Source organism: Manis pentadactyla, chromosome 7, assembly GCF_030020395.1.
Source record: "Manis pentadactyla isolate mManPen7 chromosome 7, mManPen7.hap1, whole genome shotgun sequence".
Lineage (NCBI taxonomy): Eukaryota > Metazoa > Chordata > Mammalia > Pholidota > Manidae > Manis > Manis pentadactyla.
In genome coordinates, this window is record NC_080025.1 from 103,743,561 (window position 1) to 103,763,594 (window position 20,034).

Below are 20,034 nucleotides of genomic sequence, written 5' to 3' on the forward strand. Positions count from 1 at the left end.
GGATAAGGGTGGGGAAAAAGAAAGGGGGCATTATGATTATCATGTATAATGTGGAGGGGGGCATGGGGAGGGCTGTGCAACACAGAGAAGACAAGTAGTGATTCTACAGCATCTTACTATGCTGATGGACAGTACAGTAATGGGGTTTGTGGGGAGGATTTGGTGAAGGGGGGACCCTAGTAAACATAATATTCTTCATGTAATTGTAGATTAATGACAACAAAATTAATTAATTAATTAATTAATAAAAAAAGTGAGTGACTTTGTAGAAGTCACTTTGTATCTTTTGGGGCCTCAAGTTGTAAATCTGCAACAGAAACCACCCTGTATCCCCTGCCTGTTAGGAGCTTGGAGAAGGGCAGGGGATGTGGGAAGGCTGCATGGCCAGGAAGAGCTGGCTGGCAGGCATCTATGTGTCTCAACTATGTCCAGGCTCAGCAGCAGCAAGCCTCCCCAGGGGTACCTATTCTCGTGGAGCATCCTGGGGGGCTGCTGAGGTGAGGAGTCTGTGGGATACCCCAAGTCTTTGCCCCAGGGGTGTTCCATCTTGGGGAGAAGACTGTCAAAGACCAGAGGGAAGCAAGCCCACTGTGCCCAGGGCACCAGAAGGGGATGGGGCCCTCCTCCCCCTCTCACCAGGAGAAAGGGGCCAGAGAAGTCAGGTCTGTCAACTCCAAGATGTGCCCAGGAGCCCCATTAATTCAGCGGAAAGTCAGAATTCAAGATGCCTCCCTCACTGCCTTGCTGCTCAAAGGGTGGCCCTTGGACTAGAAGCATTAGTGTCACTTGGAAGCTTGTTGGGATTCAGGCCGGCAGGTCCAGAACTCAGTTGAACATGCTCCCCAGGTGATTCACATGCATATTATTTTGGAAAGCATTGGTCTCCCAGGCCCTAGCTGAAATGCAGTGTCCGGGACCCACAGACATAGGAAGGGTCTGGGTCCAAGCGTTTCCAGGCTTCTCTGGGTGGGCGGGTTCATGATCTCTCTGTTGGGTGAGGCCTGCTGAACCTCAACAGGCCAAAGGTGGCAGGATTGAGTTTTCTTTCATAAGGAGGCCTCTGACATCTCTCCCTGTATCTCTGCAGGCAGCTGTCTGTCCTGTACTGCCATCTGGTGGCTATAGGAAGCCATTGCCATCTCACAGCTCCTCATCTCTGCAGCCAGGATCCCAAGACCAAGCTGATGATGGAAGAAGGAAGACTTGCCTGTCTCTGACTTCTGACATAAGGTTCAGGGACCACAAGAACACAATGGAAGCAGTTTGGAAAGCACTTGACTTTAGCATAGTAGCAAATGGAGGCTTCCCTTTTTTCTGTGCGAGGGGTCCTGGCTCAGCTCTTCTCCCCATCACAGCCCTTTCCTGCACACCTGTTTGGAAGCTGTTCAGAACTGGAACATGGGTTGGAGAAGACATACAGGGTTCATTGTAGCAAGGACATGCAGGTAGGAGGTCGCTAGTCTGGTTCAGGGAGCCCTGTGGGGTGGCTGCAGGACATGAGGCAGCAGCTGGTTTGTGGATGGTCTTGTGGGCTGCTGTGTGTTGGGACCTTATCCTGCCAGCCAAAGCTTCAACAGGGTAGAGGCATGACTGCATTTGCTTTGGGAGGCTGCTTGGTGGAGGATGGACTGGGTTTGGGACACTGAGGATGTACTCAGTGAGGGGCCTATGTCACAGTGCAGAGAGCATTAGGGGCTTCATGTGAGCCAGGCTTAGGTGGAGAAAGGCTGATGACTCTCCCACATCCCAGAGAAAAGATGTCACCCTAGGGCTGGGAGCTGACTAGAATGTGAGCTGACTGGCTGTGCGGGAAAGGAGGTCTTGAGATACATATGGCCTTGTAAGGTTCTTCTAGGGTCGTGTTCCGAGGCCTTCCCAAAGGTCTGAGAGCCCACGTTTTTGGCCACTTGGATGGAGCAGCCTGACTGCCTGCCCTGCCTCGTCTGTGTTAGCCGACCACTCCCTAAGGCTTTATTGCCCACCAGGCCCACAGTTACCTGGACTCACAGGTACTCTGGGGGACCACATTGGAGGCTCTAGTTCTCCTAAGTCCAGGATGGCTGGGCTCATGGGATGACCTCAGGAAGGAAGAATAAGGGACATGGAGTCCACAGGCTGGGGCAGGCCCCTGCCTCCCTCTGGAGCTTGCAGGTGCTACCTTGCACCCTGCTCCCTGGAAGCTCCATCTCCCCTGAGGTCCATCATAACCTGGACCCAGGCTCCAGCTCTGGCTCTGCAGCTGACTCACTGAGCCACTGGGAGCCAGTCATCTCTCCTTCCAGACCTCAGTGTTCTCACCCAAGGAGAAATAGGAATTCGGCCTCAAAATCATCTAGATCTTGCATATACCTTTGGGCTTTGAGAACCTGAGGTCCTATTCCTCCGGCAGAAGAGCCAGGCTGCTCAGAACTGATCTCACCCTCCAGCCAGTGGCATGTCTGGGTCCGTTGGAGATGCTCTTGGAGCCTCCTTCCTAGCCCCTCAGCTGCTGGCTCAGCTCCCAGGGACCAGCACCGGTGCTGGCAAGTCCGCCTGGGGTTCTCTTCCCGCTGAGCATGAACAGGGAGGCTGAAGATGCTGGCCAAATAATGCCCGTGGGGCAGCCCTCAATCATGACGGCGGGAGTTGGTAGACAAATGCCTCTGCTAACCGGGTGGGGTGCCTCTGAGGAGTGTGCCTGTCCCCCCAGGCTCCCAGAACAGCTGAGGTCCGGTTTCCCACGGTGTTAATGAGCTTGCTGACACACCTTTTATTGCCTGCCTGCCCTCCCTGCTTCCCTTCCCATGTTCTCATTGGCATTTTCTGGGACCACCTTTTGTATATAAACTACTTGCACTCAAATCCTTGTCTCGGGGTCTGCTTCTGGTGGAACTCAAAAATCAGGACAATATACATCTGAGCTGCTTTATTTTCCTCATCTTTAGTGCAGAATGAACAAGAAAGGCGGGTGACGGGTGACAGACTTCTGGGCCATGCTCAGGGGAGACCCTTGCTTTTCATCTGTGAATTTGGGACAAAGTAGTAAGACTGAAGGGTAGGGATCAGGCTCCATTTGCATTTAGGGGGCTGTGGAATGACACTCTAGAGATGCTGATCCGCACTTCCTCTCTGGTGCAGGCGCTCCTTTGCCAGGCAGGCCTCAGGCACTGCGGCCTTTGCGGGCTACCACAAAGCAGATACCATCACTGGTACACAAGGCCTTCGAGTAGCTGTTGGGGCAGTAGTCGCACTTCAGTACCTGGCAACCGGCCTCTTCCACGGCCTTCTCTACTGTCTCCTTCTCCAGGTAGAGCCCAAAGAAATTCTTGGAGCCCACCATGTAGCTCTCGGCATGCAGGACCACCACGGTGACCAGGTGCCCGCCTGGCTTCAGCAGGCTGACCAGGCCCTGCACAGCTGCCCGGTAAGTGTCCACATCAGGACATGCGCTCTCCAAGGCCAACAGGGACAGCACGCAGTCAGCTGGTGGCACCTGGGCTGTCCCCAGGGGATGTGGCTTGGTCACATCGCACCTCAGCAGCCGCGTGACTGTACTTCGGAGCCGGGCCTCCTTCTCCTGCCACCTGCTCCTTTGGAAAGCGTCATACAGGTGATGATTAAAATCATGACAACAGGTCACCACCCTAGCTGCCATCTAGGCTGCTTCCTGTTGACAACGCTCCTATTTTAACCTGTTCAGTAACTCTTTGAGGGAGATATGATTTCTGCCATTACACAGATGAGGAAGTTGAGTGATTGGCTCAAGGCTACACAGCTGGTAGGTGACTGTGAATTTGATATTTGATTACTCCAGCCCCTTCTTCCTCTTCTTCCTCCACCTTCTTCCTTTTCTTCTTTTCAATAATTCAAAATAATTCAATTTTTAGTATATTGCATTATAGATTTTTTTAAGTTGTAAAATATATATGACAAAAATATTTGCCACTTAAATCACTTTTAAGTGGACAATTCAGTGGCATTAATTGCATTCACAATGTTGTGCAACCATCACTGTGGCCTGCTTACACAGTGTCTTGTCGCCCCGCATAGAAGCTGTGTGCCTGTTAAGGAACACCCCCCATTCTTCGTCCCTGTGCCTTGACTTTTCAACCATGCTTCTCTCCGACATGCGGCTCCTGCCATGTCACTTCCTCCTCTAGTGACCACGAGACTCATGGCACAGCCTGCACACCTTCACGTGGCTCTCCGGGGGTGTGGACTGGCCGCCTCCCTGACTCCCGACTCTCCTCTTCAGTCTGCCCCATGCACTGGGCCCCTCCTCTGGATCCCCTGACACACAGCCAGCTCTCTCCTCTGGCTGGGTCTTTGCCCATGCTGGCCCTCTCTCTGACACTCTCCTCCAGATCTTCACGTCCTTTCTCCCTCACTTCACCCAGGAAGCTGCTCTGAGGGCTTCTCCTTGGAAAGGCCTTCTCTTCCCATCTGCCATGGACTGAATTGTGGTCCCCCCACTGCCGCCTCCATTCATATAGTGAAGCCCTAACTCCCAGAGTGATGTCTGGAGGTGTAGCCTTTGCGAGGCAGGGAGGGTTGCCTGAGCTCATGAGGGTGGGGTCCTTTTAAAATAAGAGGAGCCAGAGAGCTTGCTGTCCTCCAGTGAGGCCGCAGCCAGAGGCAGCTGTCTACAAGCCAGGAGGGGGGTCCTCACCAGACCCTGGCTGTGCCGGCACCCTGACCTCAGGTTTCTGGCCTCCAGAACTGTGAGAAATCAATGGCTGTTGTTTCAGCCACCCTGGCTACGCACTGCGATATAATGAGTCATAAGAAAAACATATTTCGTCATTCAGAGGACCAAATATGTGTTGCCCAGGTATATCTGGTCTTTATCCAGTTTCTGAAAACACTGCAGAGACTTAAAGGTGAAATGGGTGCCTTGTCGTGTTAAAGAGAAACTTTTGGACTGGCGGGGAGGTTGAATCAGCCAATGGCCAATAATCTAGTCAATCATGACTAGGCAGAGAAGCCTTCACAAAACCCCCTGAGAAGAGGTTTTTTCCTCTTTCTCTCTCTCTGCTCTGCCTGCCCTTCTTGGTTGGATTCTGCTTCTTGGTCGGAGAGAGCTTCTATGCCTGGGGAACCAGAATGCCTCCACATGCCACTGAGCCAGGCCCCAAGTTCCACCAGGATAGATGCTCCTTTATTCAGGACCTTGCCCTATGTGTCTCTTCATCAGGCTGTTAACATGTATCTGTTTTGGTATCTTTATTAAACTGGTAACCATACGTGTTTTACTGAGTTCTGTGAGTTGCTCTAGCAAATTAATCAATCCCAAGGGGGAGGTCCTCCAATCTGTAGCCAGTAGGTCAGAAGCACAGGGAACTGCTTGGGGCTTGGGACCAAATCTGGAGTCGGGGGTGGAGGGCAATTCTGTGGGATGGAGCCCTGAACCTGGGGAATCTGGTGCTGTCTCTGGGCTGATAGCATCAGAACTGAGTTCTCGGACACCCTGATGGTGTTTGGGAATTGCTTGGTGGCGTGTGTGTGTGGGAAGATCCCCCTACCATGCACACACATGCACTGGAATTGGTCTGGAAACCCGTAAAAGGGTACTGCTATTATGCTGTGTACGATGCTACTACTATTGTTATACATATGAAAGAACACCCACAGGCAACAAAAGCAGACTGATTTCCCCCTACCTAACAGCACTGCTGCCTCTCCCTAGGCCCCCAGCCAGCTGAAGATTTTCTCAGAAAAAGTGTCATATCTGAATTTCTTTATCTAGTTGTTTATTGATGTCTTAACTACTAGAAAGTGAGCTCCATGGGGGGGAGACTGTCTTGTTCACTATGGTGTCTCCAGTACCTAAGAGGACAGAACCCTCCGTGCGCTCTGTGGGACGGAGGGCAGGAGGCAGTGAAGCTGTGGCTGGGCCACCGTGGAGCCCCCCGTGCTCAGAGCCCCTCCAGCCCTGCCCCACTTGGCGCTTCCCCACCTGGAACTGGGTCAGGCCCCCAGGGCCCAGTGGCAGGGATCTTAAACCCTGGTCACTCTTCAGATCTGGGCTTCAGTATCCTCAACTGTGGAATGAGGGCCAGAATCCTGCTTGTCCCCCCTGGGGCTCCAGTAGATGCAATTGCTCTCTGTGAACTGGCTGGGAGGAGGTCTGAGGGGGGTCAAAGTCTGTGGGGCATGGCAGCAGTGCTGAGGGGACCAGTGTGGGGGGATTCCCTGAAGCCCACATCCTTCCATGATAAGTGCCTCTCCAATATTAGAGTAAAAGAGAAGGTGAACCACTACTTTTCAGAGGAAAGTGATCTATGTGGGCTGGAGCAATCATGGGAGGCTTCTAGGAGGAGGTGGAATTGAAGCTTGTTCGGCAGCATGGGCGGGATACAAAGAAGTGGAGAAAGAGCAGAGCAACAGAAGCGAAGAACACAGGCAGCTCTAAAGCTCGAGGCAGGACTCATTCAAAGGTGAAGGTGGGTAGGGGCTAATGAGACCCAAGTGGGGCGGGAAGAAGGTAGGGAGATGGCAGATGAAGCAGGTCGGTGGGCTCATGCTCTCTTGGTAGGAGTGGGGAGACCTCGTCTGGGGAGGGCGGTGGCCTGTAGGTACCTGTCTCCTTCCAGCTCACACACGTATTGCACCACTGGGGACCAGTCGTAGGCTCCTGGCTCCTTCTTCAGCCACCTCTCCAGCTCCCGGAGGTTCTGCTCAGTGTAGTCTGTGGCGATGATTTCTCGGAAGGCCTCACAGGCAGAGAGCAGCTGGTAGATGGTGGGGCCTGTGCCAATGTCGATCAGGATGTCGCCCCCCACTCCTCCTGTAGGAGACAACATCAGCCAGATCTGTGGTGGGGGTCACCCCAACTCCATGCCCAGTCATGGTACATGGAGAAGACCCCTAGGCTCCACCCTTCCCCACAACTTGCCATCTGTGGGGGTGGGGTGACACCCAGGAGAACTGGCCCTGCCTTTGGGTAGCCCCCAGGCTGCGGGGGTAGACCAGGCTCACACACCTGGGGTTCAGGTGGGTGACAGCTGGAGGGTGGGGTACAGCCAAGAACATATCAAGCCCTTCTTGCTCCCCAGGGGTTGCTCCCCAGGGGCCTGGTAGGTCAAGTTCTGTACATCTGGGCAGGTTTTAGGGTGCCTTCCCAGTAGGAACTGGTTTATTTTCACCAGTGTTCTGACCCTGGATTTGAAGCAATGGGGAAGTGACACACCTTGTACAGAGGACAGGGTCTTGGCTGAGGGCTGAGACTGGAGCCAGTGGGTTCGTATCTGGCTTGGCCAATCAGGGAAGGCAAAGGAAAATGAAGCTGCGTTGCGCGGAGGGATCTTGGCCTCAGAGTAACACTAAGCGCACTGCCCTCTTCTCCTTGCTTCTTGCCTCCCGCATCTTCATTAAAACCCACCTGTCCAATTTTTCAAGGCCTGTGCCAATATCTCCATTGCAGGAAGTCTTCTCAGAGTTCTCTGTGAGCATTAAGCTTTCTTGCCTCTGTACTTCCGTGAAGGCTGCTTTATAAATAAACCTTTCTTGGCACCGATCACATAACTAGGCAAGCTTCACTGTGTAACTGAGTAACCCCTCCAGTTGTACAGCACACTCCCTGCTCAGCTGTGCACAGATCCTTGAACTGGTCTTTAGCCTTGCTGTGCTGCCAACTGGCTGTCTGACCTGAGCTGGGCACCTCTCCCTCCCCTGCCTCAGTCTCCCCTTGTGTGCACTCAGGACCTTGGTGATAATCTCTGTCAGTTTACCTAAATCTGATGCCTCGGAGCAGGGATTTATAAACTGAGCTCTGTGGTTTGGCTTTGGGTATCCATGAACTCTTCCAATTTTGTGTAAAATATTATATATGTGTGTACAAGAGCTTTCATGAGATTTTCAGTGGGATTCATGAGCCTGGAAAGGCTGCAAAGCCCGGCTTTAAGGCCACCGCAGGGGAGGCAGGCAGAGACAGGCAGGTGCCCACAGTGTGCTCATGCTGTTCTGTGGTTTCCTCCCTGGATGAGCCCCCCAGGCTGAGAATTACCTTTCTGTTTTGCAGGTCAAGAAATGGATGCTGACTGTCACAGACTCAAGACCAGCTTTTGGGCCTCCAAAGCCAGTGCTCCACCAAGCAGAGGTCCACGGGGGTCTACAGGTGGGGCTGCCTTTGCATCATTCTTGGTGAGCAGTGGCCCAGAAGTGGTTTCCTGCCACCACCCAGCAACTCTTCCTGTCAGGTGCAGCCCTGTACCCCTGAGAGGGAGACCAGCCACTCACCTGAAGAGAAGGTTTGGAAGAGGTTTTGCAGGTTAAATTTGAGGACTTCATTTTCATCCACGGTGTTTGAGTCAAAGGAATAGTAGGTCTTTAAGTAGTCCCGAGGGTTGAATTCTTTCTCATAGTCCTTTCCTGCGTACAGCTTTTTCTCCATTTTGGATGAGGACCCCGCTGTGTCTCCCCAGGCCAGCAGCCTTCCTGTATCTGTCCCTGCTCTCCCAGCCTCTCCCCACCGGGAGTTTCATAACCTCCACAGACCAGGCCCTCCTCAGGGAGGAGCTTGGCTCGCACACCAGTGGCACCAGATCATGGAGTTAGCTCTGCTGGCTGGCGTTTATCTGGCTGCTCATTACCAGGAACGTGGGAATACAGCACTGGAATGTGCTCTCGGGTATTCCCGAGGCTCGGGTCCTGGGAGGTGATGTCCTGAGTGTGGGTGCTGCTGGGGGCAGGGAGAGGGAAAGAATGAAACAGAGGGACAGGGACACAGAAAACACAGAGCAGGACAGGTGAGCAAGAAGAACGACAGAGACAAAGAGACCAAGTGTCTATAACAGGTCAAGGGTGCTCCCCTGTGGGGTTTGGTGGGAGAATGAGAACCAGAGTGGAAAGAATCTATGGGTGAGGAAACAGGATTTGGAGATTGCTCAGCTTTCCTAACCAAGGTCCGTGACTATGCTTGGGAAACAGTTTGTCTTGGATTTGGTTGAGCCTTCCCGGCGTTTCCAATCCTGTTTGCTCTCCCCGTTTGCTTTAGTTAATCCTTTTATTTATTTAGGCAAAGTAAACAGGCTGGGCCCCTGAAAATCCTGAGAGGCCTCTGTTCGGTCAAACCATTTGAAGACTGTTGCCATATATAAAACGTGATTTGGTGTGTGGTGTGAGATGAGGCTCTGCATGGCTGCTCACAACTCACCAGACAAAAGTCTTGTTTATACGTTCAAGTTCTTCTTCTGGATTTGTTTCTTCACTCCGTACGGCCAGTGGGAATAACGATAACTCAGGTATCAGAGAGCATGGAACACTGAGATGGCAGTTTTCCTAATCCTGAGAAGGGGATTAATCCTGTTTTTGTCTTCTGTTTTCTGGACAGGTACCTTGACATTTGCTCATTTGCTTGGAGTTAAGGCAGAAGTCTCCTGGCCTAGAAATCTCCTGGAGCTATTCTGAAGTCACAATATAAGGACTGAAGCTGCTCTGCATGGAGTGCTGTTGACCTGATGAAGGCCAACTTCAGGACAGTGGTTCTCAGCCGGGGGCACTTTGCTTCCCAGGGAATATCTGACTGTGTCTGGATACGTTTGGGTTGTCACGTGGGAATTGGGTGCCACTGACATCCAGTGGGTAGAGGCCAGGGATGCTGCTAGGTGCCCTGGAATGCACAGTTCAGCCCCCTTGCCCCACTAAAGAATTTTTTGCCCTGAAATGTCAATGGTGCTGAGGTTGGAAAATGTTTCCTTAGCATTTATCCATAAAAGACTTGACTTTAGCAGATTCCGCTAGCTCTGTGAAGACCCCTGGCCAGGCCAGAGTCAGGAGGCATGTTGACAGGGAGAGGCTGGAATGTGTGGAGATGTCACTGAGGCCAGAGAGTAGAAGATCTGGAATGCCAGGGGGTTTGGATTCATCCCTCTGGGCAGCAGGAGGCACTGGACACCCTGATTTGCAGTGGTCCTCTGTCCATCCAAGGATGGCCAGTGGCAGCAGGAGAAATGGTTTTGGAAAGAGTGATTTCCTGTCATCTTGCTGCGCAGACTCCTGGATGCCCACATCCCACTGCAGGGGCCCTGGATATCCCTGGGACCATATGTAGATATTCACAGCTCAATTCTGTAAGTGTTAATGGGCTGCTGTCTTGGGTATCTTCCATGTGTCCCTCAATACCCTTTCTCTATTATTCTCCATCCATCCACTTGGGAGCCCCAGGAGGCTGACTTAATGGATGATATTAGTGGCTCACCAGCCCTCTGGGTTTGGCAGATACTGGAGGCAGGTATGAGGGTGAGGTCTGGGTATTAATTCTTTGGCTTCTTTACTGTTGGCCACAGGAGGCCCCCTCCATAGCTCTTTGTCTCAGGTCTAAGAAGATAATGGCTCTTCCCTGCTATTGGCCCTGGAATACTATCCTGGTTAATTTTGTGCATCAATGTAACTGGGCCATGGTGCTCAGATATGTGGTCAAACCTTATCCTAGATGTTTCTATGAGGGTGTTTTTGGATGAGATTAACCTTTAAATTGGTGGACTTTCAGTAAAACAGATTGCCTTGCATAACGTGAGTGGGACCTCATCCAGTCAGTTGAAGTCCTGAACAGAAATAAAGGACTTTCCCCACCCACGAGCAAGATGAATTGTGCCCGCAGATGGATACTGGACTTGAACTGGCCCTTGAACCGACTTTCTGGTCCTCCAGGCTGACAGCCTTCAGATCTGAATGGCAGTACTGGCTCCGCCTCGGTCTCTAGCCTGATGGTCTACCATGTAGACCTGGATTTGCCTGCCTCTTTAATTGAGTGAGGCAATTCATTAAAATAAAGCTGATTATACACACACTGTGCGGTTTCTCTGGAGAACCCTACTGCAAGTGTTTTGTGGTTCCCTATACCTGTCCTTCCATTAACATCTTTGATAATGCTGTTCCTTTATTAAATGTTCCTCAAATTATATACCATGAGAGCTCTAGCTTCCCGCCTGCTCACAGTGCCTTTTGCAGGTTGGCACTGGAGTCCCAGGCCTCCTGGACACTTCCCAGATACCTACCCCTTGGAAACCAGGCCCTGAATGGCCACCGGGTGTGCCTGATTCTGTGGAGCCTCATTCTGTCAGGGCCATGGGGCCAGAATTACTTGTTTACTTGAAGCCAGACCAAGACATTCTTGTCCTTCTCACTTTGAGGGCGGGAGGCCTCGGCCTGCAGTTCAGCAGATTTCATTTCTGTCTGGTGTATGACCAAGTTAGAGCTGTTTCCTGGTGCTAGAAAAGGAAGCCAACCTTTTCTCTGGCTGTAGGAGGTTTTGTAGCCCATTGCTATTTCAAGGGAAGAACTCTGAGGCCTGGGCATTGACTTGCCTGGGGGTCACAGGGTGAGTCAGCAGTTTATGTTTTAGGACAAGGCTCCCTTGTTCCAGTCATGGAGGATGGTGGCTGTTTTCTGATCTCACAGTAGCCTGCACAGTGATGCAGCTATCCTGTTCTGATCTGAACACTGTCTTCCAGACAGGTGGGATGTGAGGCATCTAGTCCCCTTGTCTGGGGAGAGCCACTAGGCTCCTCTGACCACCAGGGGCCCAATGGGGACCTCACCTGTGCTACCAGGCTCAGGACATCTGTGACCTAGCAGAGTAACTTTGATTCTTACAGCCTGTGAAGTGGGCATGCAGATGGGGAAACTGAGGTCCGGCACCTGCCCAAGGATACATAGTCACTCATGGCTGGCATATTTGAAAAGAAGACTTAGAATTGGGCACCATCGACTATCCCTGATGGACATGGGCCTGTCCCCAGATGAAGCAGGGCCAGAGTGACGATGGCATCAGCTGTCGTGGCTCTGGGTTTAGAAGAGCTTCTGTTAATGCACGCCAGTGTGCTGGGGGGTAAGCGTCCCTGGATCCCCTTCTGTATCTCCCAGAAGGGTCAGATCAAGGAGAAACGGGCATGGGAGGAGCCAGAGGACAAAGACAGAATTCTGGGGGCAGAGTCCGGAGCATCTTGAGGCCTCCTAAGACCCAGGCAGGCAGGATGGGCAGACGCTCAGAGACAGCATGGAGAGCAGCTGAACAGAATGTGAGGTGTACCAGGAGTACTTCCTGCCCAGGGACTTACCTGGCCCCTGCTACAGCTTCCACAACAGCCCCTCACACAAGGCCAAGGTGCTCAAGTTTGACCTGGAGTGTCTCCACAAGACCTTCCACCTAGGGAGCTGAGGGGGGCCCTTTCCCCCTGCAGCGTGTTAAGCCTCCTTCCAGGGACCCTGGGTGGGGAACGGGGAAGGTGAGGGGGCTGCCAGGTCTGGTGGAAGCCTGGTCTTCTAGGGGCTGCACAGGGTGGGGGTTGAGGTGGGGACCTGGTGGGGCACTGCCCCTCTCTTTGGGCAGATGTCATGTGGGAGGTTAGGTCTATCTCCCTATAGCTCTGGAGTGACCAGGAAATGCAAGGGGCAGAGTACCAGATGCTCTTGGTTAGCCCCTAGATCTTTGGGGTGGCGCAGAGAAAGCTCTCAAGTTCATTAGCTCAGTTCTGTTTGTGCACAGCCAGGCCTCAGATACCCCGAGAAGGCCAAGGGCGAACAATAGGATTGTGGTGGGATCAGGGTGTGGTTGTAAGGAGGTTGGAAAAACCCTACACAGGGAGTCAGGAATATTGGGTCGGGTTTCAGTTCTGTCACAAATCTGCTAGGAGGGCCTTATCTTCAAGGGTCTCCACTGAACCACCTGTAAAATGGCTCATAGCATCTACCTGCCTCCCAGTGATAATGACCATCCCCACGGTGGCACAGTGATTTAGCAATATCCCTCCTAGCTGTTATGGTGGAGCCCTCTCTCTGGGACTTGCCTGAGGAAGACGGGGGGATAGACTCCCAGTCAGGAGGGCAGTAAGGGGTTAAGAGGCTGCTGAGCGTGGAGTTGCAGGCTGGCTGGGGAGGCAGAAATCAGAGAATAGCCTGGCTAGGTGTGACCCCACAGGCTGAGGAGAGATGGCCCCAAGCTTGAGCTCCGGGAAGAAGCTGGAAGTCACGCTTCAGTTCAGCTTCCAGACAACCCTCAACTCACCCCTGGGCTGTCTTCCCATGTCAACTTCTTTTCAGCCCTGGCTTCCTGTTCCTGCCTGCCCCCACAGAGGAGGCCATCCAGGCAGGGCTGGACATCAGGGCATGCTCCCAGCCAGCCTGGAACCTCAGGGGTCCAGCCCCCGACCAGCTTCTCTGAACACTCCAGCCAGTGTCTCCGGAGCTGGGCCTGAGTGCTCCACTAGGTGGCCCCACACGCTTGGAAGGGCGTGGAGGCCCCTCTTCCCCAAATGTGTGTCTATCTAAAGTAGAGCCCTCTGTGGACTTGTCTGGAGAGGCAGCACATATGGGCAGGTTTTAGAAATACTTGTAGTGGCATGATCAGCAGACAGAGGGAGGTGGGGTACCCAGCAGACATGGAGACCCTGCAAATCCATGAGGGGCTAGAATGAGGTCAAGTAGAGAAAATGGACTTTGCAAGCAGAATGTTTTGGGCACATAGGAAGTTTCTGCTGAAGCAGCTAAAAAACGGACGGCTTTTGCAAGAGGAGGACAGACAATGCCCAGGAAAGGAGATTGCTAAGGAAAGGAAGCTACAAATGGGTCCCTCCTTACATACAAGGTCAGCACCTCCCAGTGTGCGATCTGGCCTAAACAAAGGCAAAAGAAACAGAGCATTAAACTAGGGGCCTCAGTCCTTGCGCACTGGGCAGCTTAGCATGCAGACCTGATGGCTGCCTTGGAAGGGAGGGCAGGGATGTGAGGTAAAAGCACCAGGGCTCGTGAAAGCTGCCTAGCTCATTAGACTGGGCCATGTCAGATTAGTGATCTAAGTAGTTTGTCCACCTGAGGATTTACATGCCTTAGTAAGACATTTTGTCTCACCTTCTCCAGTGGGCAGAACCTGTGATGTGCTCTGGGGGGAAGGGGTCTTTAAAGAAGAAAGTCCCACTGTGGCTGGAGAAAGGAACCTTCTCTTTGGGAACAGGGGCAATGACCTTGTGGGTCAAGATTCCTTTTGTAACCATTGTAAATGTATGATTCAGTGGCATTAAGTATATTCACATTGCTGTGTAACCGTTACCATCATCCATCCACAAAACACTTTTCAACTTTCCAAATTGAAACTCTGTACCCATTAACAAACAACACCACGCTCCCCTTGTCCCCCACCCCTGGCAACCACTCTTCTCCTTTTCATTGCTATAAATTTGACTCACTCTGGGTACCACACGTGAATGGAACCATGCAGTATTTGTCTTTGTGACTGGCTTATTCCTGTTAGCATAATGTCCTCAAGGTTAATCTATGTGGTAGCGTATTGCAGAATTTCCTCCCTTTTTAAGACTGAATAATATTCCATCGTATGTGTAATACCACATTTTGTTTATCCATGCATCCGTCAATAGATGGACGCTTGGATTATTTCCACTTTTCGGCTATTGTGAATAGTGCTGCTATGAGGCCAGCCACTTAAAAAAAATTTTTGGAGTATTGTTGAAACACAATCGTACATTGGTTTTAAGTATACAACACAGTGGTTCAACAGTTATCCATATTGTTAAGTCCTCGCCCCTTCTAGTGTGGTTACTATCTGTCAACATAGGAAGATGCTATAGAACAACGGGCTATATTCTCCATGCTGTGCTACCATCCCCATGACCAACTTATATTATGATTGAGAATTTTTGTGTCCTTTTATTTCCCCTCACCCTTTCTTCCCATCCACTCCAACCCCTCCCCTATGGCAACTACCAGTCACTTCTCAGTGACTCTGAGTCTACTGCTATTTTGTTCATTTTGTTTTGTTTTGTTTTGTTTTTATATTCCACAAATAAATGAAATCATATGGCATTTGTCTTTCTCCACCTGGCTTATTTCACTTAGTATAATATGCTCTAGGTACATCCATGTTGTCATATATGTCAGGATTTCTTTCTTTTTTTATGGTTGAATAACATTCCATGAGTGTATGTACCACTTCTTTATCCAGTCTTCTGTTGATGGACACTTAGGTTGCTTCCATAGCTTGGCTATTGTAAATAATACAGTGATAAACATAGGGGTGAATATGTCTGTTTGAATCAGGGATTTTGTTTTCTTCAGGTGAATTCCTAGAAGTGGAATTACTGGGTCATATTTCTTTTTTAGTTTTTGGAGGGACTTCTTTTTTGGAGGTATTTCTTTTTTAGTTTTTGGAGGAACCTCTATACTGCTTTCTACAGTGGCTGCTCCAACTGACATTCCCACCAGCAACATAGGAGGGTTCCCTTTTCTCCTCATCCTCACCAACACTTGTTATTTTTTGTCTTTTGGATAGTTGCTATTCTAACTGGTGCAAGGTGATATCTCTATTGTGGTTTTGATTTGCGTTACCCTGATGATCAACAATATGGAGCATCTTTTCATGTGCCTGTTGAGGCCAGCCACTTTTTAAAAACCATGTAAAACTCATTTAATTCTCACAACAGACACATGTGGAAGGTATTGTTAGGGGGGAATTATGTATTTTCCTCAGTTCTTGTCCCTGCCACAGCGAAGAATTGAAGGGCAGAGACACAGTAGTGAGGTAGAGTAAAAGTTTTATTTAAAGTTATTTACTTAAAGAGAGAAAAAGTGCAGGTAACCTCAGGGAGGAGAGGCGCCCTGAAAGGTTAGAGAGAAAGTTTAAAGTTACACACTTAGAAAGTGTGGGTGACCTCAGAGAGAGGACACTGAAAGGTTGGGGGTTTCCCCTTGTAAGGATTTTTCAGGAACGTGACAAAGGGCTGGGGGTGCAGACTTGTTAAATGGTCCCTGAATATTTAAAATTAACTTAACACAAGAAATTTACTGCTCTGATTTCTCCCTGAGATACCAGCTTCTTGGTCTGGGAGCATGTCAAACAAGACCACCTGCCCAGTCCCCAAGGTGGGCTGAGTTATTGTCTGTTTGCTAAAGAGTAAGTTAAGAATCTTACTTCTTAACTTCCTGGGTTTTAAAATGCAATCCTTAAGATGGAATGTGGATAAAATGAAGGTTCCTGTGGCCAGGACTCTCACCTGGCCCTGGTTGGCTAGCTCACTACACACGTGTGGGCAATGCATTGTTATTGACTCTATATAGAGAGCTCTCCCAGTGCTCTGGGTGACACTGTGGTATGGCTGCAAGGCTGCAGGAGAGCAGAGCAGAGGCTGGAGTAGTGGCAGTGCTAAGGATAGAGGCCCAAAGGAGGGCTGTGCTGGCAGAGAGGCCCAGAGACAGAGACTGGCTTACTGCATGCAGACTCGCTCTGAGTGGACAAGATTTTAGTGAATGACCTGCCACTATGGAAATAAAGTTGGGTATAACCCTTTCACCCCAAGAATGTTCTACTGTCATTTCTTTGGTCACATTGGATCCATAGTGAACTTACCCAGAGCTGAAACTCATTGGCAAGACAATGGAATCCTTCCTGCCTTTTACTATGTTGTTTAAGGCTGGGCCTGCTTGCTAAATTAGTTGCCCAGGTTGCAAATTACTTGATTAGGTCTGAAGTTAGGAAAAACAGCATACAGGTAAAGTTAAAAAAATAAGCTGAGCCTGCATGATTAACACAATAAAGACATGGGCTGTGCTGAGATACTTTCCTTTATCTGGGGAATACTCAAACATTCAAGCCAAGTTGCTCCTGGACTTTTGAGCTTTAACTGATTAATTCATTAACTCTGAGTCTTTTCTGGGTTTCTAGTTTTAACTGGTTAACTCTGAGTCCATTGTAGTGAGCTTTACTGGCCTTAATTCTCTCTCCACCCTGCTCATATTTATTTTCCTGCATAACAGTATTATTTTTAATATTCATTTTACAGGTGGGGAAACTGAGGCACAGATGTCAAATATTTGCTGAAATCACACAGCTGCAAAGTAGCTGAACCAGGCTCCTGAATCCAGGCAATAGAGAGCAAGAGCCTGTGTACTTCACCTGTAGCTCACTCTGTCATCCCATAGAGTGCCAAGAGAATGGTGAATAGGATCTGGGGGAATTCCAGGAAGGCTTCATGGAGGTGACCTTTGAGTGAGTTTTAAGAGTGAGTAGTTTTAGTAATGTCTAGTGGAGAGAATAAGGGCTAGCCATTTCTGGCAGAGGGAAAACATTGTGTGTTGAGGCTATGTATACAGACCCATATCCACTTCACAATCATGGCCCCTGTGGCCCCTGCAGTGATATGGGTAAGAAAACAGAAGACACAGGCTCTTGGTTCTAGAATCTCTGGAGATTTTCCTATCTGTGAAGTGCCCTCTTCCCCACCCTTTCACCCCCGCCATGCTATGGGAATCAAGGAACATCCTAGGCCAAGCTGGACTTGGAACGAAGCGTCCCCAAGACTTTATAAGCTCCAAAAGCATATTAACTTCTCAGTCTCCTCCCACCACGAGACTGTAAGACCCCACATCCTTTGGGGGTGTTGCTGGAGATGGTGGGTGGAGTAGGGACGAGGAGGAGATCCTTTTGCCCTATAAACACAGACCTGTCTTGTTCTAATGCCTTCTGGTAAGTGGTATTCCTCAAGCTCCATCTGAACACTGGGAAGTACCACACACCTTACTGCCCCATGTTAATCCTCAAAATCCCCAAATCTCTTTTTTTCCTAGAGCTCTGAAAAAGTCCAAGATCAAGAGAAATGGTTGTTTACCAAAGACATGTCAATTTGCTTATCTAGGAAGGGAGAAACAAACAAAGGCAGGCCATTCTAGTCATCTCAGTGTAAATTAGTTTAAAGTCAGCATAGAGGCCATGGGGGAGTTTCCGTAGGCTACTGCCCCTCCTTATAGAAAATGATATTGAGACTTTACCCTCACAGGCACAGAAACGGGATAGGCCTGGACGTATCTGGGGATAAAGGACTCTGGGATATCTGAGCTCCATGCACATGTGGGCGTGGGCGTGTTGTGTGTGCAGTAAGGGTTTTGAGTACTGTGATTTGAGATGCAAATAAAAAGAACCACCATTGTAGGACATACCTTTTGAAGCAAAAGAACACCAGTGTTCCAAAGCCTGTTTCCAAAGACAAATCTGTAGGGCAAGCTAGAAATTTGGGGAAGAGTTGATACTGCAGCTTGAGTCCAAAAGTAGTCTGGAGACAGGCCATCTTCCCTGGGAGGCCTCCATCTTTTTCCTCTTAAGACCTTCAACTGACTAGATGAGGACCACCCCATTACGGAGGGTAATATGCTTTACTTAAAGCCAACTGTAAATGGTAATCTCATCTGAAAACTACCTTCACAGTGACATCTAAAATGATGTTTGACTAAATATCTGGATATTGTGGCCTAACCAAGTTGACCTATAAAATTAACCATCACAGAGGTGAAAGAGAATTATACATACTTCTTGGTTAAAGTAGACACATTCTCAAAAAATCTCACTAGATACTTCTGCTTCCCTCCTCACCCTCTGCCTGGGGGCTCTGCCACACAGGCCTGCTTGGATGACCTGCCCAGTTGGATGGACCCCATCGCTCCCGAGAGTGAGGAGTTCTGGGGTGCTCTCAGCTGAAGGAAGGGCTGGGAGCCTCGCTAGGGCTGCAGCTTTCCCCTTCATCCCTCTGGAGCCTGGCTGGGGCCCAGGTCCTTCTATCTCCAGGCTCATGGAGGTAGGCATGTGGATTAGAGACTGGGACGTGGCCAGTGAGGAAGGGCTGTGTGAGAGTGTGTGGGTGAACTGTTCCTCCTGTTGCCAAGGACAGTGATTTGACCTGACTTCTGGGAGTGGTACTCAGACATCTGGGAAAGACTGACAGTCACATCATTAGAGTGACTTTTGTGGTGCCCTTCCAACCCAGCTGGTTCAGACATGTTGCACCTGGTCAAATCCATGCTCTCACCTCCCTGACCTTGGACAGCATGTCTTTAGGATTCTAGAGACAAGCATATATGCTTCTGTTCTCTGGAACCTGCTGACCCAAGTATATGCCCAGCCCTGTTCTGCCATCAGGGAGCCCTAGGTTGGAGGGAGATCCATTCAGTCAGTCCCCTCCCTAAAGCATCCCAGAGGAGGCACCACATGACCTTTAACTCTCACAGAACGGTGCAGCAGGCCCACCTCCCTATTCCAAGGCTCATGCCACGCTGGCTGAACCCTGCTGCCAGCACCCAACAGGGCACCAGGCAGAATAAACGGACCCCATAAACTCCTGTGGTTAGACTCACACAGACGCAGGAGCTCACAGACTCATAGATGCATAGAGCCACTGCTGTGCAGTGATGTTTATGATTTTACACACAGACATTCATGTACACACATGTATGCATGCACACACACATGTCTGCAGAACCCTTTCTGTGTTATGAGGCAAGGCTGTCTAAATTGACCCTCCAATGTACAGTCTATTGAATCTCTCTCTGTTCCCCTTTCTTCCCCCTCTTCCTGCTGGACCTCAGGGCCATAGAATTAATAACATGCCTTGGTTCACGACATCCTCTTATCATTGGTCACTGCAAAGCCATCTTTTAATAATGAATGAATCCATAGAAATACTGTAATAAATGCTTATGAAACAAATGCCCCAATGACATTCAGAATACTAATTCCCTGGCTCCCCCTTGCAGCAGCCACTGTCCTGAATCATGTGGCCTTCACTCCCTTGCTTTTATTTTTATAAAGCTTAACTGAAGCTATATTTTCCCACAAATTAGGATTTTTTTGGTATAAGTTGTTTTAAGTACACATAGATATGCGGTATGTGATCTTTGGGGAGTTAATGCTCTCACTTTGGTTCCACTGCCAAGTGCAGCGAGTAGTCAGTCCATTGACTTTCTGAATAGGTGACTGAAATGACAGCCCACCGCTCATGAGGCCAATGCCCATCTTGGCCAGCATGGCTTTGGGCCAGTGTGTGGCATTGATACATTGTATTTGCTGGGTATTAGGCAGGCATAGCTCTTGTTTACTCACTCAGTTTATTCCCATTTATGGAACTTGGAAAAACATTATTTTCTTTTTAAATGACTGTAAATATTTATGGGTCCTCTTTTGATGGTACTGTTGCCGCATGTCCAGCATATTTATTTTAAGGAGTCATTTTTTAGAACCCCTCACCATCATTCTCATTCTGGTGGGAGAGCTGGGCTCCC

General features: G+C 49.9%; 1 protein-coding gene and 1 long non-coding RNA gene across 4 annotated transcripts in view; one reads left to right on the plus strand and one right to left on the minus strand.

The window, feature by feature from the left end:
* The window catches only part of LOC118918498 (uncharacterized), a 37,258-nt gene extending 26,204 nt beyond the window's left edge, over positions 1–11,054 (plus strand). For 2 of the 3 annotated variants that reach the window (XR_008998523.1, XR_008998522.1), the window contains exons 2-4: positions 1,088–1,445; positions 8,000–8,121; positions 9,311–11,054. This is a non-coding gene — a long non-coding RNA (uncharacterized LOC118918498). The remainder of the gene's footprint in view (positions 1–1,087; positions 1,446–7,999; positions 8,122–9,310) is intronic. The other variant, XR_005027162.2, reaches the window with a different exon arrangement.
* INMT (indolethylamine N-methyltransferase) lies at positions 2,891–8,461 on the minus strand. Its single transcript, XM_036897397.2, has 3 exons — positions 8,218–8,461; positions 6,559–6,766; positions 2,891–3,569 (listed from the first exon to the last, which is right to left on the minus strand). The coding sequence occupies exons 1-3, from the start codon at positions 8,369–8,371 to the stop codon at positions 3,140–3,142; spliced, it is 792 nt and encodes a 263-aa protein (XP_036753292.1). The 5' UTR covers positions 8,372–8,461; the 3' UTR covers positions 2,891–3,139.
* Positions 11,055–20,034: the final 8,980 nt, after the last annotated feature.